The sequence below is a fragment of the Rhinocladiella mackenziei genome (genome assembly GCF_000835555.1).
Source record: "Rhinocladiella mackenziei CBS 650.93 unplaced genomic scaffold supercont1.7, whole genome shotgun sequence".
In the NCBI taxonomy this organism is placed as follows: domain Eukaryota; kingdom Fungi; phylum Ascomycota; class Eurotiomycetes; order Chaetothyriales; family Herpotrichiellaceae; genus Rhinocladiella; species Rhinocladiella mackenziei.
The window spans coordinates 224,688-246,258 of record NW_013550598.1 but is presented as its reverse complement, the minus strand read 5'-3'; the positions used below and the strand labels follow the sequence as shown (position 1 = coordinate 246,258).

The window sequence follows — 21,571 nt, the reverse complement described above, 5'->3', positions numbered from 1 at the left end:
CCACCCACAAATATCAAATAAGTCCCCTGCCTTCACGATGACGGATTTGATCCTCATGTATTGCTCAAATTCATCCTCCTCTTCGCCTTGCTCGTCATCGTTATAATCAGGAGGGAGTAGATATTGATCAAAATCGCTAGGGTCGCGTTGTTTTGTTGAAGGAAGGATAAGAGGGTTCGTGGAAGGTTTAGCAATGTCCTTGTAAACTGTTAGCCAAAGTGTTTTAACTTCTTCTTCAGCTTTTGCAATCCAATCCGGCTTCTCCTTCCAATGACGCTTAAGAAATTGCGATTTATGTGCTGGGTGAAGAAGTATTGAAGCAGCATAGACAGGGCTTTCGTCCAATTTCTTATAATAGCTCTCCAGCTTGCTCCACCCATTCTTCACACATTGAAGTATGTGTTTGTGTTCAGGAAGTGTAATATCCATCTGCTTAAGAATGTGTGGAGCATTCTTATTTGTCATCTTCTTCCAGTTTTCAAGATTTGCGCCATACTCCATAGCCTTCCTCTCCAACGTTCCCAAGAGAAATTCTATAGTTGGTAGAACCTCCCATAAAGCTCCATAGGATCCTCTTGTAGCCCGTCCCTCAGTGCGCTTTGTGAGCATGTAAAAAGGTTCAAGGATTTCTTTTATTCGAATGACAATATCCCAATCACTGTTGGAGAGTTCATCATGTTTAGAAAGAGAGCTTTCATCCTTTTTCTCAACATGACGCTTAATGAATAGGTTGATTGCGTCTCTAAGCTTAAGAGCTCGTCCAATCATTGAAAACCAGGAATTCCAGCGTGTATCATTATCCTGTACCGGGATAAGCGGGTCTTTTGTCTCAGGATCCTCATCTATATCTTCTGTTATCGGCTCTAGCTCTCTTAACTTTTCACGCGCCTTTGCCAGAAACTCCTCTCTTCGCTGTGGTGTAACGCGGATATAGATAATAGCATTATGAAGCTTTCCCAATGGTCCTTTACTTCTCCAGATTTGCAGTGCTTTCTGCTCATCTCCAAGTAAAGTCGCAGTTGTGACATCTTTCTCAAAGGCATCGGGATCATGACCAAAAAGAACCGCTTTCGCCGAGAGATTTAATATATGGCCGAGACAGCGAAGGCGACGGTGTTCTTTGGTGTCGTTAATATTGAGTCGTTTGATCATAGTACTGACACAAGTATCATTCGATCCAATGTTGTCGAGAACAAAGTAACCAATTCTGTCTGTGATTTCATAGGTCTCAATAATAGCGTTAATAGCTTCTGCAATATTCTCTCCAGAATGAGGGCCTTTAAGACGACGTAATCCAAGTAATGTAGTCTCCACTTTATATTCAGAGCTCACATAGTGGCCAAAGACTCCAACAATCGCAAGATGATTAGGTGAGGTCCAGAGATCAAAAGTAATGTGAATAAGACTCTTGCTCTGTCGAAGCTGATTTGCAGTATCAGATCGTCGCTGCCGAAAATCCTCCAAGATCCATGCCCTTATAGTATTACCACTTTTAGGGATTAAATCCGCGAGCTTCGCGTTGAGAACAGCGAGGAAGGCTCGAAACCAGTCATTCTCAACTTGTGAAAATGTGATATGCATCACAACTATCCACTGGATAAGTCGCTGTTTCAGATTCTTGAAAGTGAAGCGTGTAATCCACTTAAATTGTGTGTCATCTTCTGGAGATTCTGACAGTGCTTCGTCAACAGTGTCGGTAAATGTGGAGAGAGCCAGGAGTTCGTGGGTTTGAGAGCTCGTTTCTGTAATAGAATGATCTTCTTCAAGGTGGGCCCTTTAGATGGAATGTAGAAGTTGACTTGTACACCTTGAACTGCCTCTTATCCCAGCAAGTTGAGCACATCCAGAACCACTGTTGATTATCTTCGCAGTAGATTTCTTCGCCGCACCTCCAAAACCACCCTTTCTTCTTTCCTCTTGAAATTGGCATTCGATCACCACGTAGATAAATCTTCCCGTCTTGATGAAGTGTGAGATCGTCGTTATTTAAAGGATTCGAAGGATTCGGAGGTGAAATATTACAGGGGTGAATCGGCTGCTGACGGAACAATCTTGAAGTTGACGTGCTAAAGAGCTAATTGCGAAGGTGGATTCAGTTTCATCGATCTCGGAAGCTATTGACAGTTAATATCTTAATGCTTTTACACTGATATTAAGTGAACAGGTGCTTGAATGGTGCTTGAATGAAGAATTATTTGGTCTACGGGGATTGAACTGCAATCACGATTAGCAATCTCGATTCAATCTAGCCAATCAGGATTGCCGACTAAGCAATCGGATTGCGATCCGGTCAGCTCGGATTCCGGATTACCGATTGTCCGATTGACTAGGCCCGATTCGATTATTGCGAACACTGGTGATAATGAACGAAGTTGACTACGTAGAGTATCAAGGGATGAGGCCACGACTATATAGACGATGGTCATGGCCAAAAATGGTAATAGAATATGGAATCTAGGACTGTTGGACTACTCCCATTCCGTAGTCTGGCAGTCCAGTAGTCCAAGTATTGCCCTTCCTGGGTGTCACGTGCTTCCTCGGCCTACCTTCCGTTCCAGTATTCACTGGGCCTCCTATGACAAGTCTGTGATATGTGGCGACGCCAAGGCTTGTAAAGACCTTCGGAGCCGCTGTACGCTTCTTGCACACTTCAAAACTGTATAATCTGACGGTCCCTTGGACCCCTTTGAAATAGGACAAGTCCTCCGTAAAAATCACAGGCAAGGGGCATGTGAGCGGTCTTGGCATCAAGGGAAGAAAGAGTCCAAAAGCGGCGGCAACCACTGTAAGGTGTGCCCGGGGTGGGGCCGGTTCGGTCCATCGAAATTTTGATAACGTTTGCCTGGTCTAGAACTATAATGCCCATCGCTCGAGGCGAGGCTCCATTAATAACTGCTCTCTCATCGATACAATTCGGCACCCCCTTTCAAAACGTATATAGGGGCTCTCATAGGGGCCTCTGATGTAGCTCGCGGCGTTCCCCATTTTGTGTATTCTTGTTAGCGTCGAATCCATCTCGACATGGACGGTTGGTGTTCCTCCTGCTCAAGTGAAGGAACTCAATGCCGAAGCACGTCTTTTCCTCGGTCCCTGCCCCGCTTTGAAACTATCTTTGAAGAACAAAATTACAAGAGCTCAGTGGAGCTTATCGAGCATTACCAATGCTTCCACAATTTGTTCTTCCTGAAACTCCACATCGTCCAGGTGATCAATCAGCGGCTGATAACTCCCTTCGCATGGGTGGTCATGATATGCATCATCCGGTTGTAGTACTGAGGCGCAGTCCCTGTAGCTAAAAGCTGAACCTCTTCCAGATTCAGCAAACTTGTGGCATCCAGCTCTGGCAATTCCAGTTTGAGGACCTAAGCCCATAGATGACACCCCTTTCAGTGTGCCTTGCGCTCGCTGCGTCTATGGCCATGTCCGGGTTGAGCTGCTTGGTCGCTACAACCGAGGGCAGCTTCTCTGAGCTGGACGAGAGCCATCGTAGGGCGTTGTTGATTACCTCCCATAGCTCTTCAGGGGCCTTCTGACATACGAGGTTGACAGATTCCGGGCTATTGAGCTTGGCGATAATTTCGAGTTCCTTGCTGATCGTGGTGCTGGCAAGCGACGTGAGTATGGTGGGAGCTTGAGAGGGGGCCCGCCAGCGTTAACCCTCTCGGCGGGCCAGGTAATGGCCCAACAAAAAGGCTGAACTGTGTTGTTGACAGCATTTTGGATGAGAGTGATATCTTCGGCAATGGATTGAACTTCGTGAGATGATGGATCTAGTTCGCGATCGGTTGCTCCTTGCTCCTCCGTCGAATGTCTCCACGCTATTGACGAAGGCCTTGGAGAGCTGGCCGAGTAGCTTCTGACGCGGTCCTCTATCCGGAGACGGTAATGTTATCGCTTCTGCTATGAGTTGGGTTGTATGCTCATGGAGGGTGTGCGACTACAAGTCCAGTTCTGTCCTGTTGGCCATAGCTTCTAGGTATCAGCCCGCAATCCTAGAGCCGGGTCTATATCAATGGTCGATGGACGTCATCAAAGTCGTAGAGAATATGCCCCGAACCGACCATAGACGACTTCAATGATGCTGTCCAAGCTCCATCCAAAGCATTCCCGGGATGGGATGTCATTGTCTGGCCGACACCGAGCGCAAATTCTGCGACGGACTTTGCGACATAATGTTCGAGAACAGAGAAGACTTTGCCAAATTTCTTGCTGCTGAGCTGGGGCACCATTTTTGGCATATTTTCCCAATGTTTCTGTAGAAAATGCAGCCCAAACCTATGAAGGTGTTGTTCAGCATGACGGAGGTGGCCAAGTCTCAGGAACTTGTCCGTATATATGGTATCATCGTTCCAGGGGAATTCTCTATGGCAATGGGTGCACGTGAAGTTGCCGGAGTGATAGCGGCAGGACGTTTCACCGTATCCAGGTTGAATGGGCCGACAACCCTTTTCCTCAAACGCCCTCGTCGTGGTGAGTGGGCGTGCAGGTGTCTCGAAGGGTGTCTTCAATGTTGTGACGACACTAGAAAATACTCAACGTCTTGGTCTTACCATGTTTGAATCAGAGGTTGTTCGGAATACGTTCCAGTAAGTGCAAAAGTATGCGTTTGGGAATTAGATCTGGCCTGACAGAAGATTTTATGCGATAAGGTCAATTGGTAGATAAATGACGCTGCTCCTGTCCTCGAAACACAACTTGCCTCCAGCACAGGTAACAATCCGGAATTGAGCTCCGGCCGGTATCGATGAGACCTTCGTACGCTCTCGAAATTCGGATAACCGCTTCGTTACTTGGTCCCTATAATCAATCGCCCGCTCTCTTCAGGCCCTCCGAACTGGGATGCACGAAGGAGTCAGCCATTCGACATTGCTCACATGTGAATCTTGTCTGTTTCCTTGGCGCTCCTGTGGAAGTTTCTGTCTTAGTTTTCGATAGGCCGATAACGACTCGGTCGATAATTGGTTATCGACGATCGATTATCGAACGATAAAGCTTGTCACAGAATGAGTCACGTGTCATACCCCCGGCCCATCGGATCCAGTCCATGCACCCATTTGGGGGGGGAAATCACAACGCCCATCAGATCCAGTCAACGAACCACCTCCCGGCGAAGGGGGAGGGGATTAACTAGACCCGTTTAACAACGACCCCCCATCGGATCCAGTCTACGGACAACCTCGGGGGGTTGCGGATTACCCAGAGCACTCAATTACTGTAGGATCCGTTTGACAACAACTCCCAGCCCTTACAGGTCAGTAAGAGATTTAGTTAACTATCTCGAGGTGCTCATCTGTAATACCACTCCGTTTCCAGTGCTTTAAACACTCGACCTTCTCGATGGTTTCAGCCCCTAGCTGCGCCATTTCTCATGATTTCGTATGGCAGGTTCCCAAAAAGACCTGCATATTTGTAGTAACCCACAGCTATGCAATACATTATGTGAGCCTTTGCCTTAGACTCCCCATCGCGCGGGCCCATGTCGTATGAGCTGACTCACCCTTTTCGACCTTGTTCCAATCGAGTCTAAGGTAGTTGAAGGTGAGAGAAGGCATGAATTTACTTCAGAATCCATATCTTGTACAATGGAATAAGAGAAGGTTTCAAGCTGTGATATTTCTCATTGATTTCATTGGATCCTGGAATTTTGGTACAATGCGGATTCGTGCTTCTGAGGATCCATGGGGATCTATGGTTTTGTCTGGATTTTGGGGGCTGAAACTTGGTATCTCTGTAATAGATCAGCGATCCACCTGGAAATTAATATGGAGGGGATGAGTTATACTTGGGATCTGGACATAACGTTCTGGACATTCTTACACAGATATGGCTGAGATACGGGGTTGCGAATTTCGTGGATTTTGGTGAGAAATTGACTGTCATTCGCTTCGGTGTCTCCTCCCTTGCGATCTACGTCATTGATCGATTTACAGTGTTATCGATAAGATTATCGAAAACCACGCTGGTCTTACGCACATGAAGTGTCGAACTAGGGAACAACTCCAAATGTAAAGGTGATGAACGGTTTAGCACTTGAGTGTCTGTCATGCAGGGAGGATGTCGTCGTCAAAGCTGTTGAGCAACCACCCACAAGGCTCTAATTACAAGAAAAGTTCAATGCTCTCGCCATCTTTATACCCACCCATGTTTGCTTACCCCTTACATAATCCATGCACGTAGCGCCCCGCTACACTATCTCCACATAAACAGAGCGGAAAGCGCTCCCTACAACTACGCCGCATTTCCAGTCTAGATCCACTTATGAGCCCGTACTAACTATGCTCTAAGCACGGACGGCATTTTTACAGGTTCGATTTTCGTTTCTGTGATCAGCAAACAGCGGATAAACAAAAGACACCACCCCAATGACGCATCACGGAGATATCACGCCGAGACAAAGCAAACTATGGTACTACCTAGTGTGGAAGAACGCAACCTGTCTTCTTCATTCTCGAGACTTCCCGAACAACCTTTTTTCTCAACATGTTATTCAACGTTTGAAGTAACCTTCTGACTTGACTAGCCAGCCGGACTCTAGGTCGCCATTCTCTGCTAGGTGTTTAATCATGATGAACCTCCTGTCTCGAGGGGAGACTCGCCCCTAGGCGTTACCGTTGGTGCGATGTGGCAAGTCTCAGGAGAGGATCTCGACCAGGTCAGCCTGAGGTTGAGATTCAAATCATCACCACTGCCGCCACCGATATGAGCCAGCCTCAGATGATATGGGAATGCACGATGACTGTGATGTTCTGTCCGTCCTAGGAAGCATCGTCCTCGACAGAAGGAAAAGAGGAGTGTCAAACGAGCATGCCGGTTGCAGTCTTACCGGTTTCCAAATCATAGAAGCCGTCCGCCCGCTCATCCCAAAGTCCAGCCTCTCTCTTCCCTTCCCAACCCCACCCATCGCATCAACATCCTCTGAGTATGGCAGAAGTACAATCAAGCATCAGCGCTAGTTGACGATGCGGATTGCGTCATCTAGAATGAGTACTGCACGGTTGTGGATGGCGCCTTCGACATGAGGAGGAAGTTTTTCTTAGTATTGAGGTAAGTGCGACAATTGAGGACCAAATTACTCGCCAAATAAGCCGAGATGGGTCGTTACATCGCTTGACATCAACGACAGTTGCCGCACCTCCGAGACCGCACGAAACAAGCTACGAACACAGACCAAGAGATTGAAGCAGTACAAAGACCAAACAAACTGCTGCGCCTGCGCAACGGAAAGTTGGCCAACGATCTGGAAGTTGCACGCGAGGAGTTGGAAAAGGTCAATCATGTGCGGTGCGACATCTGCATGGACAGCTTCAAGAAATGTCATGGTTGTATGTGGCCACGACTTTTGCAGAGAGTGCCTGACCGTATGGCTACGGCAACCGAAGGATGGCCGCCCTGCTGAAGAGCCTGAGCAAGTCTGCCCCGTATGCAGACAGAGCTGCAAAGAGAGTAATGTGCGGGCCATCTACCTTGAGACCGGTAATGAGACCCCTGTTGTACTCGAGAGTGACCATGACGTCACGGATGTCATCTCGCTGGCCAGCGACAGTGAGTAGAAAAACATCCAACCAGGATCTGGTACATATGTGGAATTGCTTTAGAAGAGCTAGAGTCAGGAAAGAAAAAGAAATAAAGTAGCACCTCTGAAATCTCGAGAGCTTACCGGCGTGCCGACGACAAGAACATGCGTTCAACGAATGTATTGGCCTAGGAAGTAGTCCTCGGTCGTGCCTATGTCAAGCTGCAGAATGCGGAGATTTCAAGTGCTCAGGCTTCTACGAGCCCAAGGCAAGAAACTTGACTGCAATCATCACCAACTCATCAATTTTAGTAACCATCCCCTTCAACTATATAGTCAGCTAAACGTAGATTGAAAGTCTAAAACTCACCAGGTATCATCCGGCAGATAAAAGAGACAACCGACCAAAACAAATTTAAACAAATCTACGCAGTAATTACCCTATATTAGTTACCACGAGAAGTTTCTACTCTATCGCTAGCCATCATAGCTAATTTTCACAAATTAATCCTATCCAGATTGTGAAGCAGTTTCTTCCATCGCCTTCGCGGCTTCCCATGGTCCCAAGTCCGGCTTACAATGCGTGTCCGGCTCAGGTAAAGTGCCGTTGACAAAGTACGCTGTGATATACTTCGCGACGCATTTGGAAGGGCTAGCAAGCAGGCCGTGTCCATAGCCAGAATGAGGGAGCACCACGCTGCCTTCGAAGGCGCGGCTGGCGTTGTAGGCACCCTCGATGGGCGTGGTGACGTCGTATTCGCCGTTGACGAACAGAATGGGAGTCTTGGTCTTCGCGGTGAAGTTTCCCACGTAGCGGCCCTTGTTGGGCATCTTCCAGGCCGCACAAGTCCAAAGAGCTTCGTACCCAACGTCAGAGAAGCTTTCACTAATGCCGGCTTGGTATTCGAGTTGAGGCAGATAGTCTTCTGGTGAAGAAATTTGGAAAGTGGCGTCACTGCAGCGAATGCCGTCGGCTGAATCCGGGCCATGGTTGTATCCCTTTGTCTGACCTAGTGTGCTTCCCAGTATCGTACTAGTATTGCCTTGAGATAAAAGGACGATAGCCTCCGCCAACGCTGGGAACCTATACGGCCAATAGAGCCGGCTGAGAGTGTACTGCTTGATGGCATAATACACTTGCCATGCTTCCTCAGAGGATGTCGCATTCTTTGCCAGCGGCTCCAGTAGCGTGTTGACCCATTCGAAAATCTCACTGGCATTCGTCGCACCAGTTGCATTGACAATTGCGCAGTCGTTCTTGTTTTTGGCACACTCTTCCGCGAATCCTTCCAATGCCGCATCGGCGTCGACAAGGTAATTGCCGCGGTGGCCCAATTTCCAGATGTTGGGGTCCAAAACGCCGTCGAGGAGCATGCGGTCAACGCGCTCGGGGAACATGGCGGCAAAGTATTCTCCCAAAGCCGTACCGTAAGACCAGCCGTAATACCGTAACAAGCCGTCCTCTCCAAGAGCATTGACGATGGCGAGCATATCACGGGCAGCGGACGTGGTGCCCAGGAACTGTCCGGTCTTGTTATTGGTAGTATAACACAGCTCTGCCCGGGTGACAGCATTATCCCATCCACCGTGAAAGAAGCGTTCGGTGACATTTGTACTGACTAGAGAGTCACTCTCGCGTCTTTTCAGGGACGAACCGTCTTCCGGAGTGCAGTTGAATGGAATCGTGTTTCCTGTGCCACGGGGATCGAAAGCGACCATGTTGAACTGTCCTCCCATATTCGCTATATGCTGGGGGCCATCATAGGGTAGGTTCTGGGCTCCTGTCCCCCCTGGGCCGCCAGGGTTGTACAGGACGGTGCCCAGGGCGGGTTGCTTGGTGGCATTGATTCTGAAGAGAGAAAGCTCGAGCTTCTCCGAGTCGGGGTCTGCGTAGTCGAGTGGGACGGGTAGTGTTGCGCAGTCGAAGGGTACACCCTCCTGGCCTATTTCTTTGAAGATTTCTTCGTTGAGTTCAGGGCAAGGCTTCCATTCAATCACTTTGGTGGTTTGAGGCAGGGCACGGACACCCGCAGAGAGCAAAAGGGCAGCTAGTGTCCACCCCAATGACATAGTGTTGTTTGCTATTGAGTGACAGATTCGATACCCAGAGTCATCCAGCCATTGCAGTTTCGTCCACGTTGCGACACTTATATGCTGCTGCGAATGATGCCGTTAGATTTCAGGCAACCCACGAACTGCCTCTAAGCCACTGTTATAGCTGACTTACTCTTGGGCTGGCGTAGCTACGTTGCTCCCGCCCTGCAAGATAAAATTTGGTGCTCCTGGCTGATGCAGGTACTTGGTCGGTTTTGGCGCGATGCGCCGCTGCAATGCTGGGCATAACCCAAAGTCGTAGATCAAGGTACGGCAATGGAGCAGCTGACTGTCTCAAACGTGGGGTGCGATCGTCACAGCCAATTAGAGCGCCAGGTGTTGTCAAAACCTTAGGAGACGACTCCCTAGGAACACTGTGAGTCGGAGTAAAATCATGTCTCCGTCCAACGCTGCCTGTCACTCAGGGTCTTCATTTTTGCTGGATCCGAAGCACATGGCTTGAGTCACCAGTATCAAAGGTATTTTTATTTTTAGGTGTGACGACCTAAGAGGTTAGAGGAGATGATAGGTCCACTTTTATGAAAGCAATTAATAATTCATATAGGTTAATATTGCGTGGGGAAGAGGTACTCGCTGGTATCAACAGAGGGGTGGACATTGATATACCTGCGTCACCCATTGTGCCCGAAGGTCCATATCCTGTCTCTCTCTCATATGGCATGATCAACACCTCTACAGATCCCATGGCAGGCTTCTGGGACGTGTTTGGTGTACTGAATTCCCGGGCGGGAAAAGACAGCGCTCGCTCTCGGCCTACGTAACAGCCAAGGCTACTTGGTGGGGCCCTCAGCCTCATCGGATATTTCCCCTTTCCTCATGTAGTCATATGCTGCCCTCCAATGCTAGGCTGTTACAGTGCTAGCTCCATACGAGTTTCTACTATCCCCCCCCATGAATCTACCAATCAACCAATCAAGGAGTAGAATTCATCCATTGTTTACTACGAATCAGTCCCTATCCCGTCCACGCCCAACACCGCCCATAATCTAGGGGGCAACCGCCTAGAAGTTGGGGGATCTACCGCCTAGCCTATGGGCGGTTATGCGCCCAACCCCAACCCTAAGAAGACCTCTGGGGAAGAGTACACTCAGTTGTCAAAGCTTGACTAGCGTGTCAATCCTGGGTCTATATTAGCCTTTTCGTAGCTAGGAAGAGAGATGCACAGCTTATGCTGCTCCGTTCTACTTTGTAAAAAGTAAAGAATAACGGTTAATTTGTTTTGGTAGTGAGATGCGTAATAGCTCACAGGTTGGGGGAATGACCGCTCATAAACTAGGTGGTAGATCCCCCAACTTCTAGGCGGTTGCCCCCCAGCTGGAAGGAAAACCGCACATATCTCAACAAAAAAGCGATTCTAACTCCCCACATTGCTACTGTGAACCCATTTTTATGCCAAATGTGATATTATGAAGATTTCTCGTCGCGGTACATCAGGCCTAGTCATGTCCGCATGGCAATGGCGTCCTGTTCTGGATTTCAGAGACCGCGAGCATTGCTACCAGGTCAAAGGTCTGAAGATGTACTTAGCCAGTGGGCTGCAGCAATTTTATTTCAACCTCCTTGATGGCCCTTTCTACCTTTGAGACCTCTTTCCCTTATCTCCGTCTTAACCGACCTTTACCATGCAGGCGACAGGCTTGATCAGCTTGACCTCGATATTGCTCGCCGTTTCCTCTCTCCTCTTCCTCGTCGCCCACACGATTTTAGACGGATCCCATTAATAACCTGAATACTCTCCACAGCGTCAAGGGTGCAACGGCAACACCCCATAAATGGAATGGTGAGATGAGCATGATTAAGAAATCCAAATAAGAAGAGCGTCAAGGGGACCAGCAAGATATGTATCGTGCCATACAAAATCTAGACAAGAGAGACGAAGAGCTGTCTTGTAGCGAAGAACACAGGGTATGAGCCCTTTCGCTTCTGAAAGAAGTTGTGCTGTTTGGCGCTAACGGAACTACAGGCGTTAACGGATGGGGAAAGAAGGAGATTTCAGCAGGGCGAGTCTATCGCAACACATTTATGCACAGCTAAGCCCATTGAAGAGGCCATCACGTCTGATTACGCTCGGCCAAACATGCTTACCCCGAAGTCACGGCGAGTGGCACCCTACAAACCTCACCGGCTAGAAGAGCGTTTGCTACAGATTCTGCTATCCGCCGTTCCACCACAAGTAAGTCGTTGCTCTTCTGACCCATCGCATAGCATGCCATATGGCCCGCCTACGACAGTCAGGGAGAAAGGAAAACGCGGTGACCATGGCCCTTCCCACTCGACATCGACAGGGTCCATGGATTGGATCCGATCAGTGGACCACCCCTAACGGATCAAATATTTTCCGGGATCACCGTCATCGGATCCAATATGTGCCCCGGGGGCCTTGCACTCGACGTGGTTCATGGATTGGATCCGATGAAATCCCCGTCGCCCATCGGATCCAGTCTGTGGACCACCCCGTGAAGCTCTATTGATCATACTCGACATGGTTCATGGATTCCATCGGATCCGATCCGTGGATCATGTGGTCAGGGGGCACCCTACTCGATAGATGTCGATATCCTCGATATGGACCTGTTGAACAATTGATGGCCTATCGTTCACGACTATCCGGGTTATTTTGCAACACTCGCTCACCAGACTGTATTACCGTTGACAGGCAACAATGATGACGTACACTCGTTAGATAGGTATATAGACAGGCTTAATACCACCCTCTGACCGAATTCGATTAGCGCACTCTTTTAATAAGAGAAGTTTGACATCTGTCTATCTGGCAACTGGCCCTGCTAGGTTGCTGGTAATTATACATACTTGGTTGACCCCTTTTCTTCTCCTATTCCTACCCTATATCTTACATAAGTGATAACCCCATTTCCCAATAAAGAGGCACTGGCTACTTGTTCAACCGTTCGACGCCTCCACAGTCTGATCGGATCCAGTCTATGGCCCATCTGGAGGGGGTTTTCCGACTATGTCGTGGCTAACGGGCCCTTAAAGACGCTAAAATGTCTTGTTCATCTGCTCTTTGGCTTGGAACTCCTCTGGTGGAGATTCCATGTGTCATTGTTGTTGTAGTTTTCAGGCAGTGGAAGCATATCTTCATGTTTTCTGTCTATGAAGGCAGAAGAGATATATATACATCGAATCCTCATTTATCTGATTTCAAAGCATCGGAACGTTTCCATGGTCAATTTGTCAGTCAGGCCCTTATATCACAACAATTGTCAAACAATCAGTGGATGTACATTGACTGTTGTTTAAGTGCTCTGGAATTGAAAAGGTGCGGTTACCTGCTAGGATGCAACGCTCCCAGCAGGCTACAACATACATTCATTTAGAGAGCTAGAGAACCCTTTCAATTCCGGAGCGCGCTCTTCAAATTCAAGTTGCACAAGAAGCGAGACAGCTCTCGATACAATGGATAGTCGATTGGTGCTCTTCTATGTAAGACGTCATAATGATACAAGGTTTGTAGCTCATCTAGCAACGCAAGTGACACAATTCGTTTTGGTCCGAGTGAGCAATGAGAGAATCTTTCCTCTAGTAAATGACTCCTGCAGAATCCGTTATCAATTCTCGTCTTCCCATTCTTCTGGGTCTTCCCCGGCGTCGATCTTGTCCAATTGGTAACTGCCACTTTTCTCACCTTCGTCGCCGAGGTACTTATCGAAAACCGCCATGCAGTCTTTGAACAAGCGCTCCTTCATTGGATCATCGTCATTCGTATCCTCGAAATCCGTTAGTTCCTCTTCACTCGAGCTCAGTGCATCTTCGTCGTAATCCCGTTTGTATAAGACACGCCGAAGGTTCCGTGCGCATTTGACAAAGTCTTTGTCTTTGCGATATGGCTGTTCAAAGTGATCAATTATCGACGTCTTGAAATCCACCGCATCCCTGAACCAAAGCAATTTAGCGTTTGCAATATCTGTGGTCGGCTTTTTTTCAATAGCAATTTTTACCAGAGGCTTATTTTGAAAGGCAATTTCATCGTCATAGTTCAGTGATGCGACCCAAAGCATAACGGCAAAGAACGACTCCATATCATGTCCCAAGGTTCTTCGAGGAACTGGTTTGTCCCGAAGAAGACTCGGAGCCATGAATGCAGGAGTACCACTTCGAATGCCTCTGCTGGATGCTCTCCCGTCGGCAGTAAAGCATAGATTCCAGTCAATGAGAGTACCGCGCAGTGTCTCGTGGGTAAGGCCGCCAGTAAGTTGAGTCTCCTCCACCGGAACCATGATATTCTCAATGGAAATATCTAAGAATTCATTAGTGCCGTTCATCGTCTAGCACATTCGTAAACTTACCACCATGAAGAAAACCATGCTCAGGACGTTTGTAGGCCTCGTAATAAACGATCATAGCGTCGCGGATTGTTCGCATGAGTTCTTTCGGTTGAGCATTGCGCATCGCCTCTTCCAAGGGTTGACAATACGAGATGATAAGGCGGGCACGTCGTCTGCGCACGTCGGTACATTCATCAAAATTCTTTTTCTGCCCGTTGACTCGGAAATGGAGATCCTTGCCTGTAGTGCCTGGAGATACGCCGATGGGATCGAGTTTTGAAGTGTGCCCAGATACGAAGCTGGATTTGACCACCTTCATGGTTCGATCCATTATTGCCGCGAGTGCGTTCTCACAATTCGGAGGGAACTCGCTGGTCAATACCTCCGTATTGTCGCTTGACGCCTCCACATTATCGCTGTCTTCTGTGATCGAACGGCACGGTTCATGGAGCTGTGGAAGGCCTCGTACGTTTGCCTCGACAAGAATGCGGAGAACCTCTTCTTCAGGCGGCGGCGATTGGTGTTCAGACTTCTCTTCCCAGGCATCCTTCATAACCCACTTATCGTTCGGGGAGCCCGCAGGATGCACTCGCGTAACCCTGAGATGTCTCCCAAGAACGCAAGGACGGTAACATAGTAAGCTATCGGTTGCTTCAGCCCACTTTATTCCCGCATACTCAATGAATATCGAGCCGTCTTGTTGACGAGCTGTAACATGGGGATCTCGTCCACGGTGTTCGGGTTCCGCGATGAAATCAGCCAGAAAATCCGCGAGGAACTGAGTGTGTTGAGAATTCTTCACAAAATCAAGTGGCTCAGAGTACCCGGCACAGCCATGATCAACATAAGTAATTAAGGCATACGGTTGGAGGAAAAGAATCCCGTAGAGGTAGCGGCGGAAGGGCTGATCATAGAATATATTCCAAGCACTTCGCAACCACTGCAGGAATTTTTCAGGGGCCTTTTGCACGGAGCTTTGCGTATGCTCAAAAACAAATTCCACATGAGCCCAACTAGTACGCGTTTCGAGATGGAAAAAGAAATCTGGTTGCGAAAGCGGCTCCTTACCTCGTTTGGCTTCGGGTAACGTCTTCGAGAAAGAGCTGGATAAGCTGAGGTCATTAAGAACCTATTGACTAGATTAACAGAAGGCCTCCAAAAACACTTCGAACAAAATATAACCTTCTCAGGGAGTGCTTTTTGCAATCGCGGAAAGAACGACGTCTGTTCCCAATCACCGATACCAATATTCTTAACGTCTTGGATGTTGAGCTGCGGTCGATCGTCTTTGTGGTCGAAGGGACCTAGAAAAGTCAAGCGGAATACATCATGGGGGATGTTCTTTCTCGTGATTCCATGTGATTCCGCCAAAATCCGTATTCCTATGTCGTCGACATATACGACATCATCTTCCTGAATCAAACCAGAATGGCCGGCCATAGGCTTGTGAGTCGGTGTCTGTTTATACTGCGTAGAAGTGTTATCACCTTTTGAAAGGGTCCCAGGTGGCGTGCGGTCACGTGCGCGCGTCTGTATTTTTTTTCTCTGCTGCCTGCCGGCGAGGACGCGGTGGGGATCTGGCAGGCGAATTCATCGCCACGGTACGAGAGCGAACTGTTGGATAGAGACGAGAGGTTACCATAGACGACGACGTTACAGATGGTTGCTCCTCGGTTACTCTGATCGGACCTCGACTAGGCTGCTGTTTTAAGGTCGAGATCAGCAGCCATTGGCTATTCGTTCGTAAACTTGTGCCCTGCACTTATGGTCTAGACCACAAATGAAATTTGTTGGCTTTCACACAGTGGAACCCTTCTAATCGATCTTGTTGAGCCGTAAATCCGAGGATATCCGCGTCATCCGAAACATCATTTATCCACATGATTTCGGAGAGTTTGAGACGTTGTCTGATGAGCGAATAGACGGTCCACTCCGTATGACGCTGGTATTGGCTCTTGACTCAGTGTGCGACGGGCCCCGTCTAAACCAGTTTGAGTGAGCTCCAGGGTAGCGTTTGCCAGCAGGTCTGTTTGCTGTAACCAGTCTCTTGTGCCTGTGACGAAGAATGATACAACAAGAAATGGTTTGGTGAGCCCATGTCGCTGAGCACTTTGCCATGCCTTGTAGCTTGCAGCCAGGGGTTTGGCATTAATCGTTTGGGACGCAGTTCGAAGCGCTAGAGGGAGCATTTGCCTGCTCCCATCAGGAGCGTGCATTCCACATAATTTCTATCAACTCAAGGTTAAGCAAGGACTAGTTTTTAAGATGTTGGCAAAAGCTCGTTCGTGCTTCATGTAGTGGCTGCTCATACTAATTCTCTAACAAGGCGAAAGGTTTCCAATCTGCCAGAATCCCATCATGCCGATCACAATCCATATCTTCCTGGAATACTGTCGACGCATTGTCACTTGTCTGGAGGCACCTTTTTCCCTGGCCATCGCACAAGCAACCAACCACAACCGATGAGGCATTTGATGCAAGTAAGGTGTTCGATGCCAATCGGATGGGCGCTCTTGGATGAAAATGTCCGGTAGGGACGTCTTGTAGACTGTGTGGTTGTGTGGTTGGTTGAGTAATTTTAGTACGCTGTTCAGGTAGTTCCAATTCCTACCGTTTCCTGCTTCGCTTTTCAGAACGTATCTTGCAACAACGTGAGTCCATCGCCACTCAAGAAATTCTCAATGACACCAAAGTTGTGAGGTCGGCAACGCTTCCGAGATCTTACACACTTCAAGCATTTCTCTGGCTTTCTCAAAAAGAATAGACACCCTAACAAACACAGCGGTCATCAGTTGGATTCGTCGCGATCTGTGGCGAGATGGCAGTGTGGAGCGAGGTCAGGATCTATATATCTCGTTGTGCATCCACAGCGGTATTGTGGTCCATGAGTTGTCTGGACGACCGTTAGGCTTCCGTTCTACACGAGCAGAGCAGCGCGGAACACTCCAGCACTAATTGGGGACCCCTACTAAAGGATACATGCCCAAACCACCAAAGGTAGCGTCTCCTAAAACTAGACCCCACTGTACATACGATAGATTCATTGGTCACACACTAGCTGCAAGTTCAGATTATTAGGGGCTGATTTAATGTCGATTGACTCAGATGCTGTTTGCTCTAGTTTAGATTCAGAGTTTAGGGGAGAAAGACTTGGATTTCTCCTTACCTTGTTCCTCATTTCAGTCATTTGGATCAAAAGTCAGTCCGGATTCAGCCGATTGATTCTTGAGACAAATAGGCCTATGCAACATTTGGCGTTCCTTGCACCAATCTCATCCACATAGCTAGGCCTGGAAAATGGCCTCTCCGCTTTCCTCGCCCCAGGTTGGCTTCACTTCTTCGCCTCACCAACGAGGCACGCTCGACATCATCTGGTCATGTCTCTTCACTGTCTTCATCTGCACCTGGACTGTAGTGCATCCGAACATCCCTCCACGGAGGTCGCCATGGTGGCACAGGTTGCTCGACCGGCTTATCGAGTTAGTACTCGCAGCGGTGGCGCCGGAACTGATTCTCGCTGTCGCAGTGAGAGAGTGGTTGGATGCCAAGGGATTGGTGATGGCGCTAAAAGATTTCGAAAGGGACAAGAGTGATGAGCCGAAGGAGGCGCAAAGCGGTCAGAAGAGGGGAATTGTTACTGGATTTTACGTTGTGATGCAGGTTCGGTTTGGAAAAGTGACTCACGATTTCAACTTCAATTTCCCCTTCGCCAACAATGACGACGACGCGGAAACAAAGGTAGAAGGCTACCTCAGCATCCCAGACATTAAAGAGCATCTCTGTCTCAACAAATTAAGACTGTCCGCATTGATCAGCGAATCCGAGATATGGGACAAGGGAAATGCTGACAGGCTGATCAAATGTATGCTGGTGTTCCAAGTCCTGGGTTACGACGCAGTGTATTGGCCGTGCGGCGCAACACTTGACCATCACACCATTGGAGATAAGCACTTTGGCATACGTTCCTTTTATGCTACTTTCGTTGGCATTCTGGTGGAGGAAGCCATATAATGTTGAGACACCCACCCTGGCTGACGGAAAACGAACGAGCTACCTTTTGCAAAAATGAAATCCCAGGATTCGAGCCTACTCATTCGGACTAGCGAGGGAATGCTCAAATGATGGGAAAGAGGCGCCAAGACTTTCGTATTCGGAAATAGGAGTTGCTGCCTGGAGGAGCCTGAGAGGTCCAAGCCCCGACAGCCGTATTCATCTCAGAACCTCTCATCTTCTACAGATTCGGCACAAATCCCAACCAGAAAAGGAATCTGCACTGCGACCATGTCGTCAAAGGAAATATACTTCAACCTTCCTTCTACATCCCTTCCCGCCTCAGTCACATTCATCAGCGCCCTCGGTCTCAATAAGAGAAGCGGGTGGCCGGCTGATCATTCGCAGTGCTTCGTATTCCGCGAAGGAGTTGGCATTTTCTACCACGACCACAAAACCTACAAACCCTGGCTCCCAGAGAATGTCGACATCGCAGACGCTAAGAGAGTCTGTGGGTGCATCATTACCTTGACAGCTGATTCAAAGGCCGCTGTGGACGATATGATCAACAAGGCAATCGAGGCAGGGGGCAGCTTTCCAATTATCCACAGGAGCGTCCCTGCTCTTAAGGCAGCATCTGCAATGCCGCCTACATCTCCATGAGACCCTAGAACCAACACCGGCTGACGCTAGTATTATGCCCTCTAAATTCTTTGGACTCATGCATGCACGGCTTGGATTTTGGGTCTTTTTTCTCGTCCAGTGCCAATGCATGAAAAGCATGCTCAGCATCCCTGGGGACTTACTTTCCACAAGCAAGAGGGGTCGCGGTGGTACTGACGTTGGGACACCCAGGGCGTTAGCTTCGTGGGACACCCCTAAATATTCCAAGTCATTGGGAATTCGTCTCCAATCCTCCTTGATCCCCCCCTAACTTCCCGATGCTCACCTCCACGCTTCCGATCCTCCAAATTCTCCTTCCTTGCGAACTAGCTCCTGGAATACAGTTGCAGTCAGCGACCCGTCGTATCTCTTTCGGTTGGATGTAGCAGCAAGATTGTCGTTCACAGGAGCTCGAACCGATTGGTACGCGCTTCTAGCTGATATCTAGGAGCGAAAGGGAACTGAGAAAGTTGTCAAACGTCGCTGATGTTGAATTGTTAATCCATCTTCCGAATCCAGACATCTTGTTGCGTCTGTAGCTGTATTCGTTCTCCCAGTCACTTGGTGCAAGGAAGATTTTGTGTGGCACTCAAATGCCCAACTGTTGAACAATACACGGTACCCATTTATTGGGAAAGGGGTTATCACTCCTGTGCCGGATATGGGGGAGAAATGGCAGAAGAAAAAGGATCAACCAAGCATATATAAATACCAGCAACCTTGCGGGGCCAGTTGCAGATCCTCGCGTAAATGTCAGGGCTGCCAGGGGCAGGTTATCTGCTGTGCCAGAAGCGTCACGCTGTATGACGCGCAACAGATTTTTTGTCCAGGACTTCAGAGGCAGCGAGAGTCCTAGTGTGCTGACCCTGTCAGACTAGCATTCCTGCACTTCCATATGTCCTAATTCATCTTGTCCTAGGACGCACATTCGACCAAGGCCGCTCACCCAGGTAAGGACGCCGCCCGTGGAGGAGCTTGGCCGCCAATCGAACACTACTAACCAAGATGTAAATATATGGGTATCAAACTTCTTGTGCAACTCGAATTGAAGGAGTGCTCTGGTTCTCCCAATGATAAGGACGCGGTCCTGGGGCGTGACCTACCGCAGGAGATATGTCCTGCGCTTCAATGAATCTGGTACTTGGAAATGCAAGCATTATGTACCCGCCATCTCAGAATATCGGACTAATGGTGCACAGAGGCCAGTGCGAAACGCTTCCCATGTCCTGACCGATGCCGACAACGAAGATCCTCAAGCCGCGGCTTTGCTGCCAGGAGCGAATATCCTGACTGCTGCAGCAACCTCCATCCAATCTCGAAAAATATAGGCGATGCTGTGGCTAGCGTCACGAGTTGGTGCTCTACGGTCCGTTTTACGTCAATACTGATTTAGGTACCTGTACCATAGCTTTCGCCGTGTCGACTTCGTGCTTTATAGCTTCCCGCATGTCTTGAATATTTGTCAATCATTCCTTCGAGAAGGCAATGGACATGTCATTCACCAACAGCGGACGAATGAGATTTTTTTGACAGTGCCTCCAATTAGGCACCAGAATACTAGTATCACCACATTTTTAAAAGAACATAAAGATGGTAGTGCCGTACGGAACAGTTTAATCGAGCTTGACTTTCAGAATGGTGACAATGCGCGTCTGGGTTTTCCGATCTCGCGGCACTCCGGCTCAAGTGCTAAAGCTTGAGACCGACCTACTACGGCCAACAGCCAAGTCACTTGGGCCTCGTGACGTGCTCATCAAAGTCAAATATTCGGCGCTATTCCAAGGCATGGCAATGTTGATGAGCCAGATACCTCACTTTGACAGCAAGCCTTGGTTTGCCGAGGGGACGTTCTCCGGGATCGTTGAAGCTGAAGGAAGCCAAGTCGACCACCTCAAACCCGAGGACGAGGTCTTCGGCGGGCTGCCGCCGAATGTCTTCATGAAGTACGGCGGCACACTGGCTGAGCATATCATCCTACCCGATCAAGTCGTCGTCCAAAAACCTCGAAATTTAGCCTTTGAAGGTGCTGGTGGCATTGCTTCAAATGCAGTCACGGCTCTGCAATTTGTCGAAGTGGCGAAGCTGAAAAAGGGTGGCCGGGTTTTGATCACCGGTGCTTCGTCCGGTACGGGATCCATTGTCATCCAGGCGGCCAGAGCCGCTGTGGGGGAGGAAGGTCTTGTCGTCGGGACTTGCTCTGGTGCGAATGAACAGTTAGTGAAATCCCTGGGTGTTCATGAGGTGAGTCCCATGCCCACTGAGCTCTGTGAAGCTGAATCCGAGGACCGAACAATCTATCTAATAATCACTGTCTGAATCTTGTTAGGTCATTGACTATACTAAATGCGCAGTGCTCCATGAGTATCTCGCCCAGCAGTACGGCTCGAAACGGTTCGACGCCATCATTGACATTGTAGGAGGAGACTGGGATCTATACACCAAATCCCCGGCCTATCTCAAGCCCGACAGTACATTTATATTCGGAGGAAACATATCGATTGTCCACGGTGGAGCGAGTTTTGTGTCCGTCGTGTTTTGGCTGCTCAGTATCCGAATTGCCAGCAGACGGCCAGTGATTCTGGGTGGTGTGCCACGAAAATGCCTGCTACATCAGGGGAAGATTGACCGGGAAAACTTGCTGAAGGCGGCCGCCCTGATTGAAGAGGGGAAGTTGAAACCGGTCATTGATAGCGTTTACGAAATGGAGGATGTGCTCAAGGTATAGCATCCGTTTTGGTATGACTAAATGAATCTGACATTGATAACAGGGTTATGAAAAACTCCTTACTCGCCGAGCAAAAGGAAAGATCATTGTGCACGTTCAGGATTAACCACGAGATTCAGAACTCGATCGTCCCGGCTTCGGAATCCTACAGTACACTGTATCGGTGTAAATCGTTGTCACTAGCAGCGGACCATGAATTGGATGGAACACTACCACACTACGCACTTGCTGACTAGCTACGGATACTCAGTTTATTGCACAAGGGAATTCGTATATATC

The 21,571-nt window shown here is 48.7% G+C and overlaps 5 protein-coding genes across 5 annotated transcripts; 3 read left to right on the top strand and 2 right to left on the bottom strand.

Annotated features, from left to right (window-relative positions):
• Nucleotides 1–8,023: 8,023 nt before the first annotated feature.
• On the bottom strand, nt 8,024–9,583 carry Z518_08943 (uncharacterized protein; the record flags this gene model as incomplete). The annotated part of the gene is made up of 1 exon (XM_013412900.1): nt 8,024–9,583. The coding sequence occupies one exon, from the start codon at nt 9,581–9,583 to the stop codon at nt 8,024–8,026; it is 1,560 nt and encodes a 519-aa protein (XP_013268354.1).
• A 3,614-nt stretch (nt 9,584–13,197) lies between these two features.
• Nucleotides 13,198–15,354, bottom strand: Z518_08942 (uncharacterized protein; the record flags this gene model as incomplete). Its single annotated transcript, XM_013412899.1, has 3 exons — nt 13,198–13,886; nt 13,936–15,043; nt 15,097–15,354. 3 exons carry the CDS (start codon nt 15,352–15,354, stop codon nt 13,198–13,200), a joined length of 2,055 nt encoding a protein of 684 aa, XP_013268353.1.
• A 1,857-nt stretch (nt 15,355–17,211) lies between these two features.
• Nucleotides 17,212–17,925, top strand: Z518_08941 (uncharacterized protein; the record flags this gene model as incomplete). Its single annotated transcript, XM_013412898.1, has 1 exon — nt 17,212–17,925. One exon carries the CDS (start codon nt 17,212–17,214, stop codon nt 17,923–17,925), a length of 714 nt encoding a protein of 237 aa, XP_013268352.1.
• A 270-nt stretch (nt 17,926–18,195) lies between these two features.
• Nucleotides 18,196–18,567, top strand: Z518_08940 (uncharacterized protein; the record flags this gene model as incomplete). Its single annotated transcript, XM_013412897.1, has 1 exon — nt 18,196–18,567. One exon carries the CDS (start codon nt 18,196–18,198, stop codon nt 18,565–18,567), a length of 372 nt encoding a protein of 123 aa, XP_013268351.1.
• Nucleotides 18,568–20,202: 1,635 nt separating this feature from the next.
• Nucleotides 20,203–21,292, top strand: Z518_08939 (uncharacterized protein; the record flags this gene model as incomplete). The annotated part of the gene is made up of 2 exons (XM_013412896.1): nt 20,203–20,808; nt 20,894–21,292. 2 exons carry the CDS (start codon nt 20,203–20,205, stop codon nt 21,290–21,292), a joined length of 1,005 nt encoding a protein of 334 aa, XP_013268350.1.
• Between the last annotated feature and the right edge of the window lie 279 nt (nt 21,293–21,571).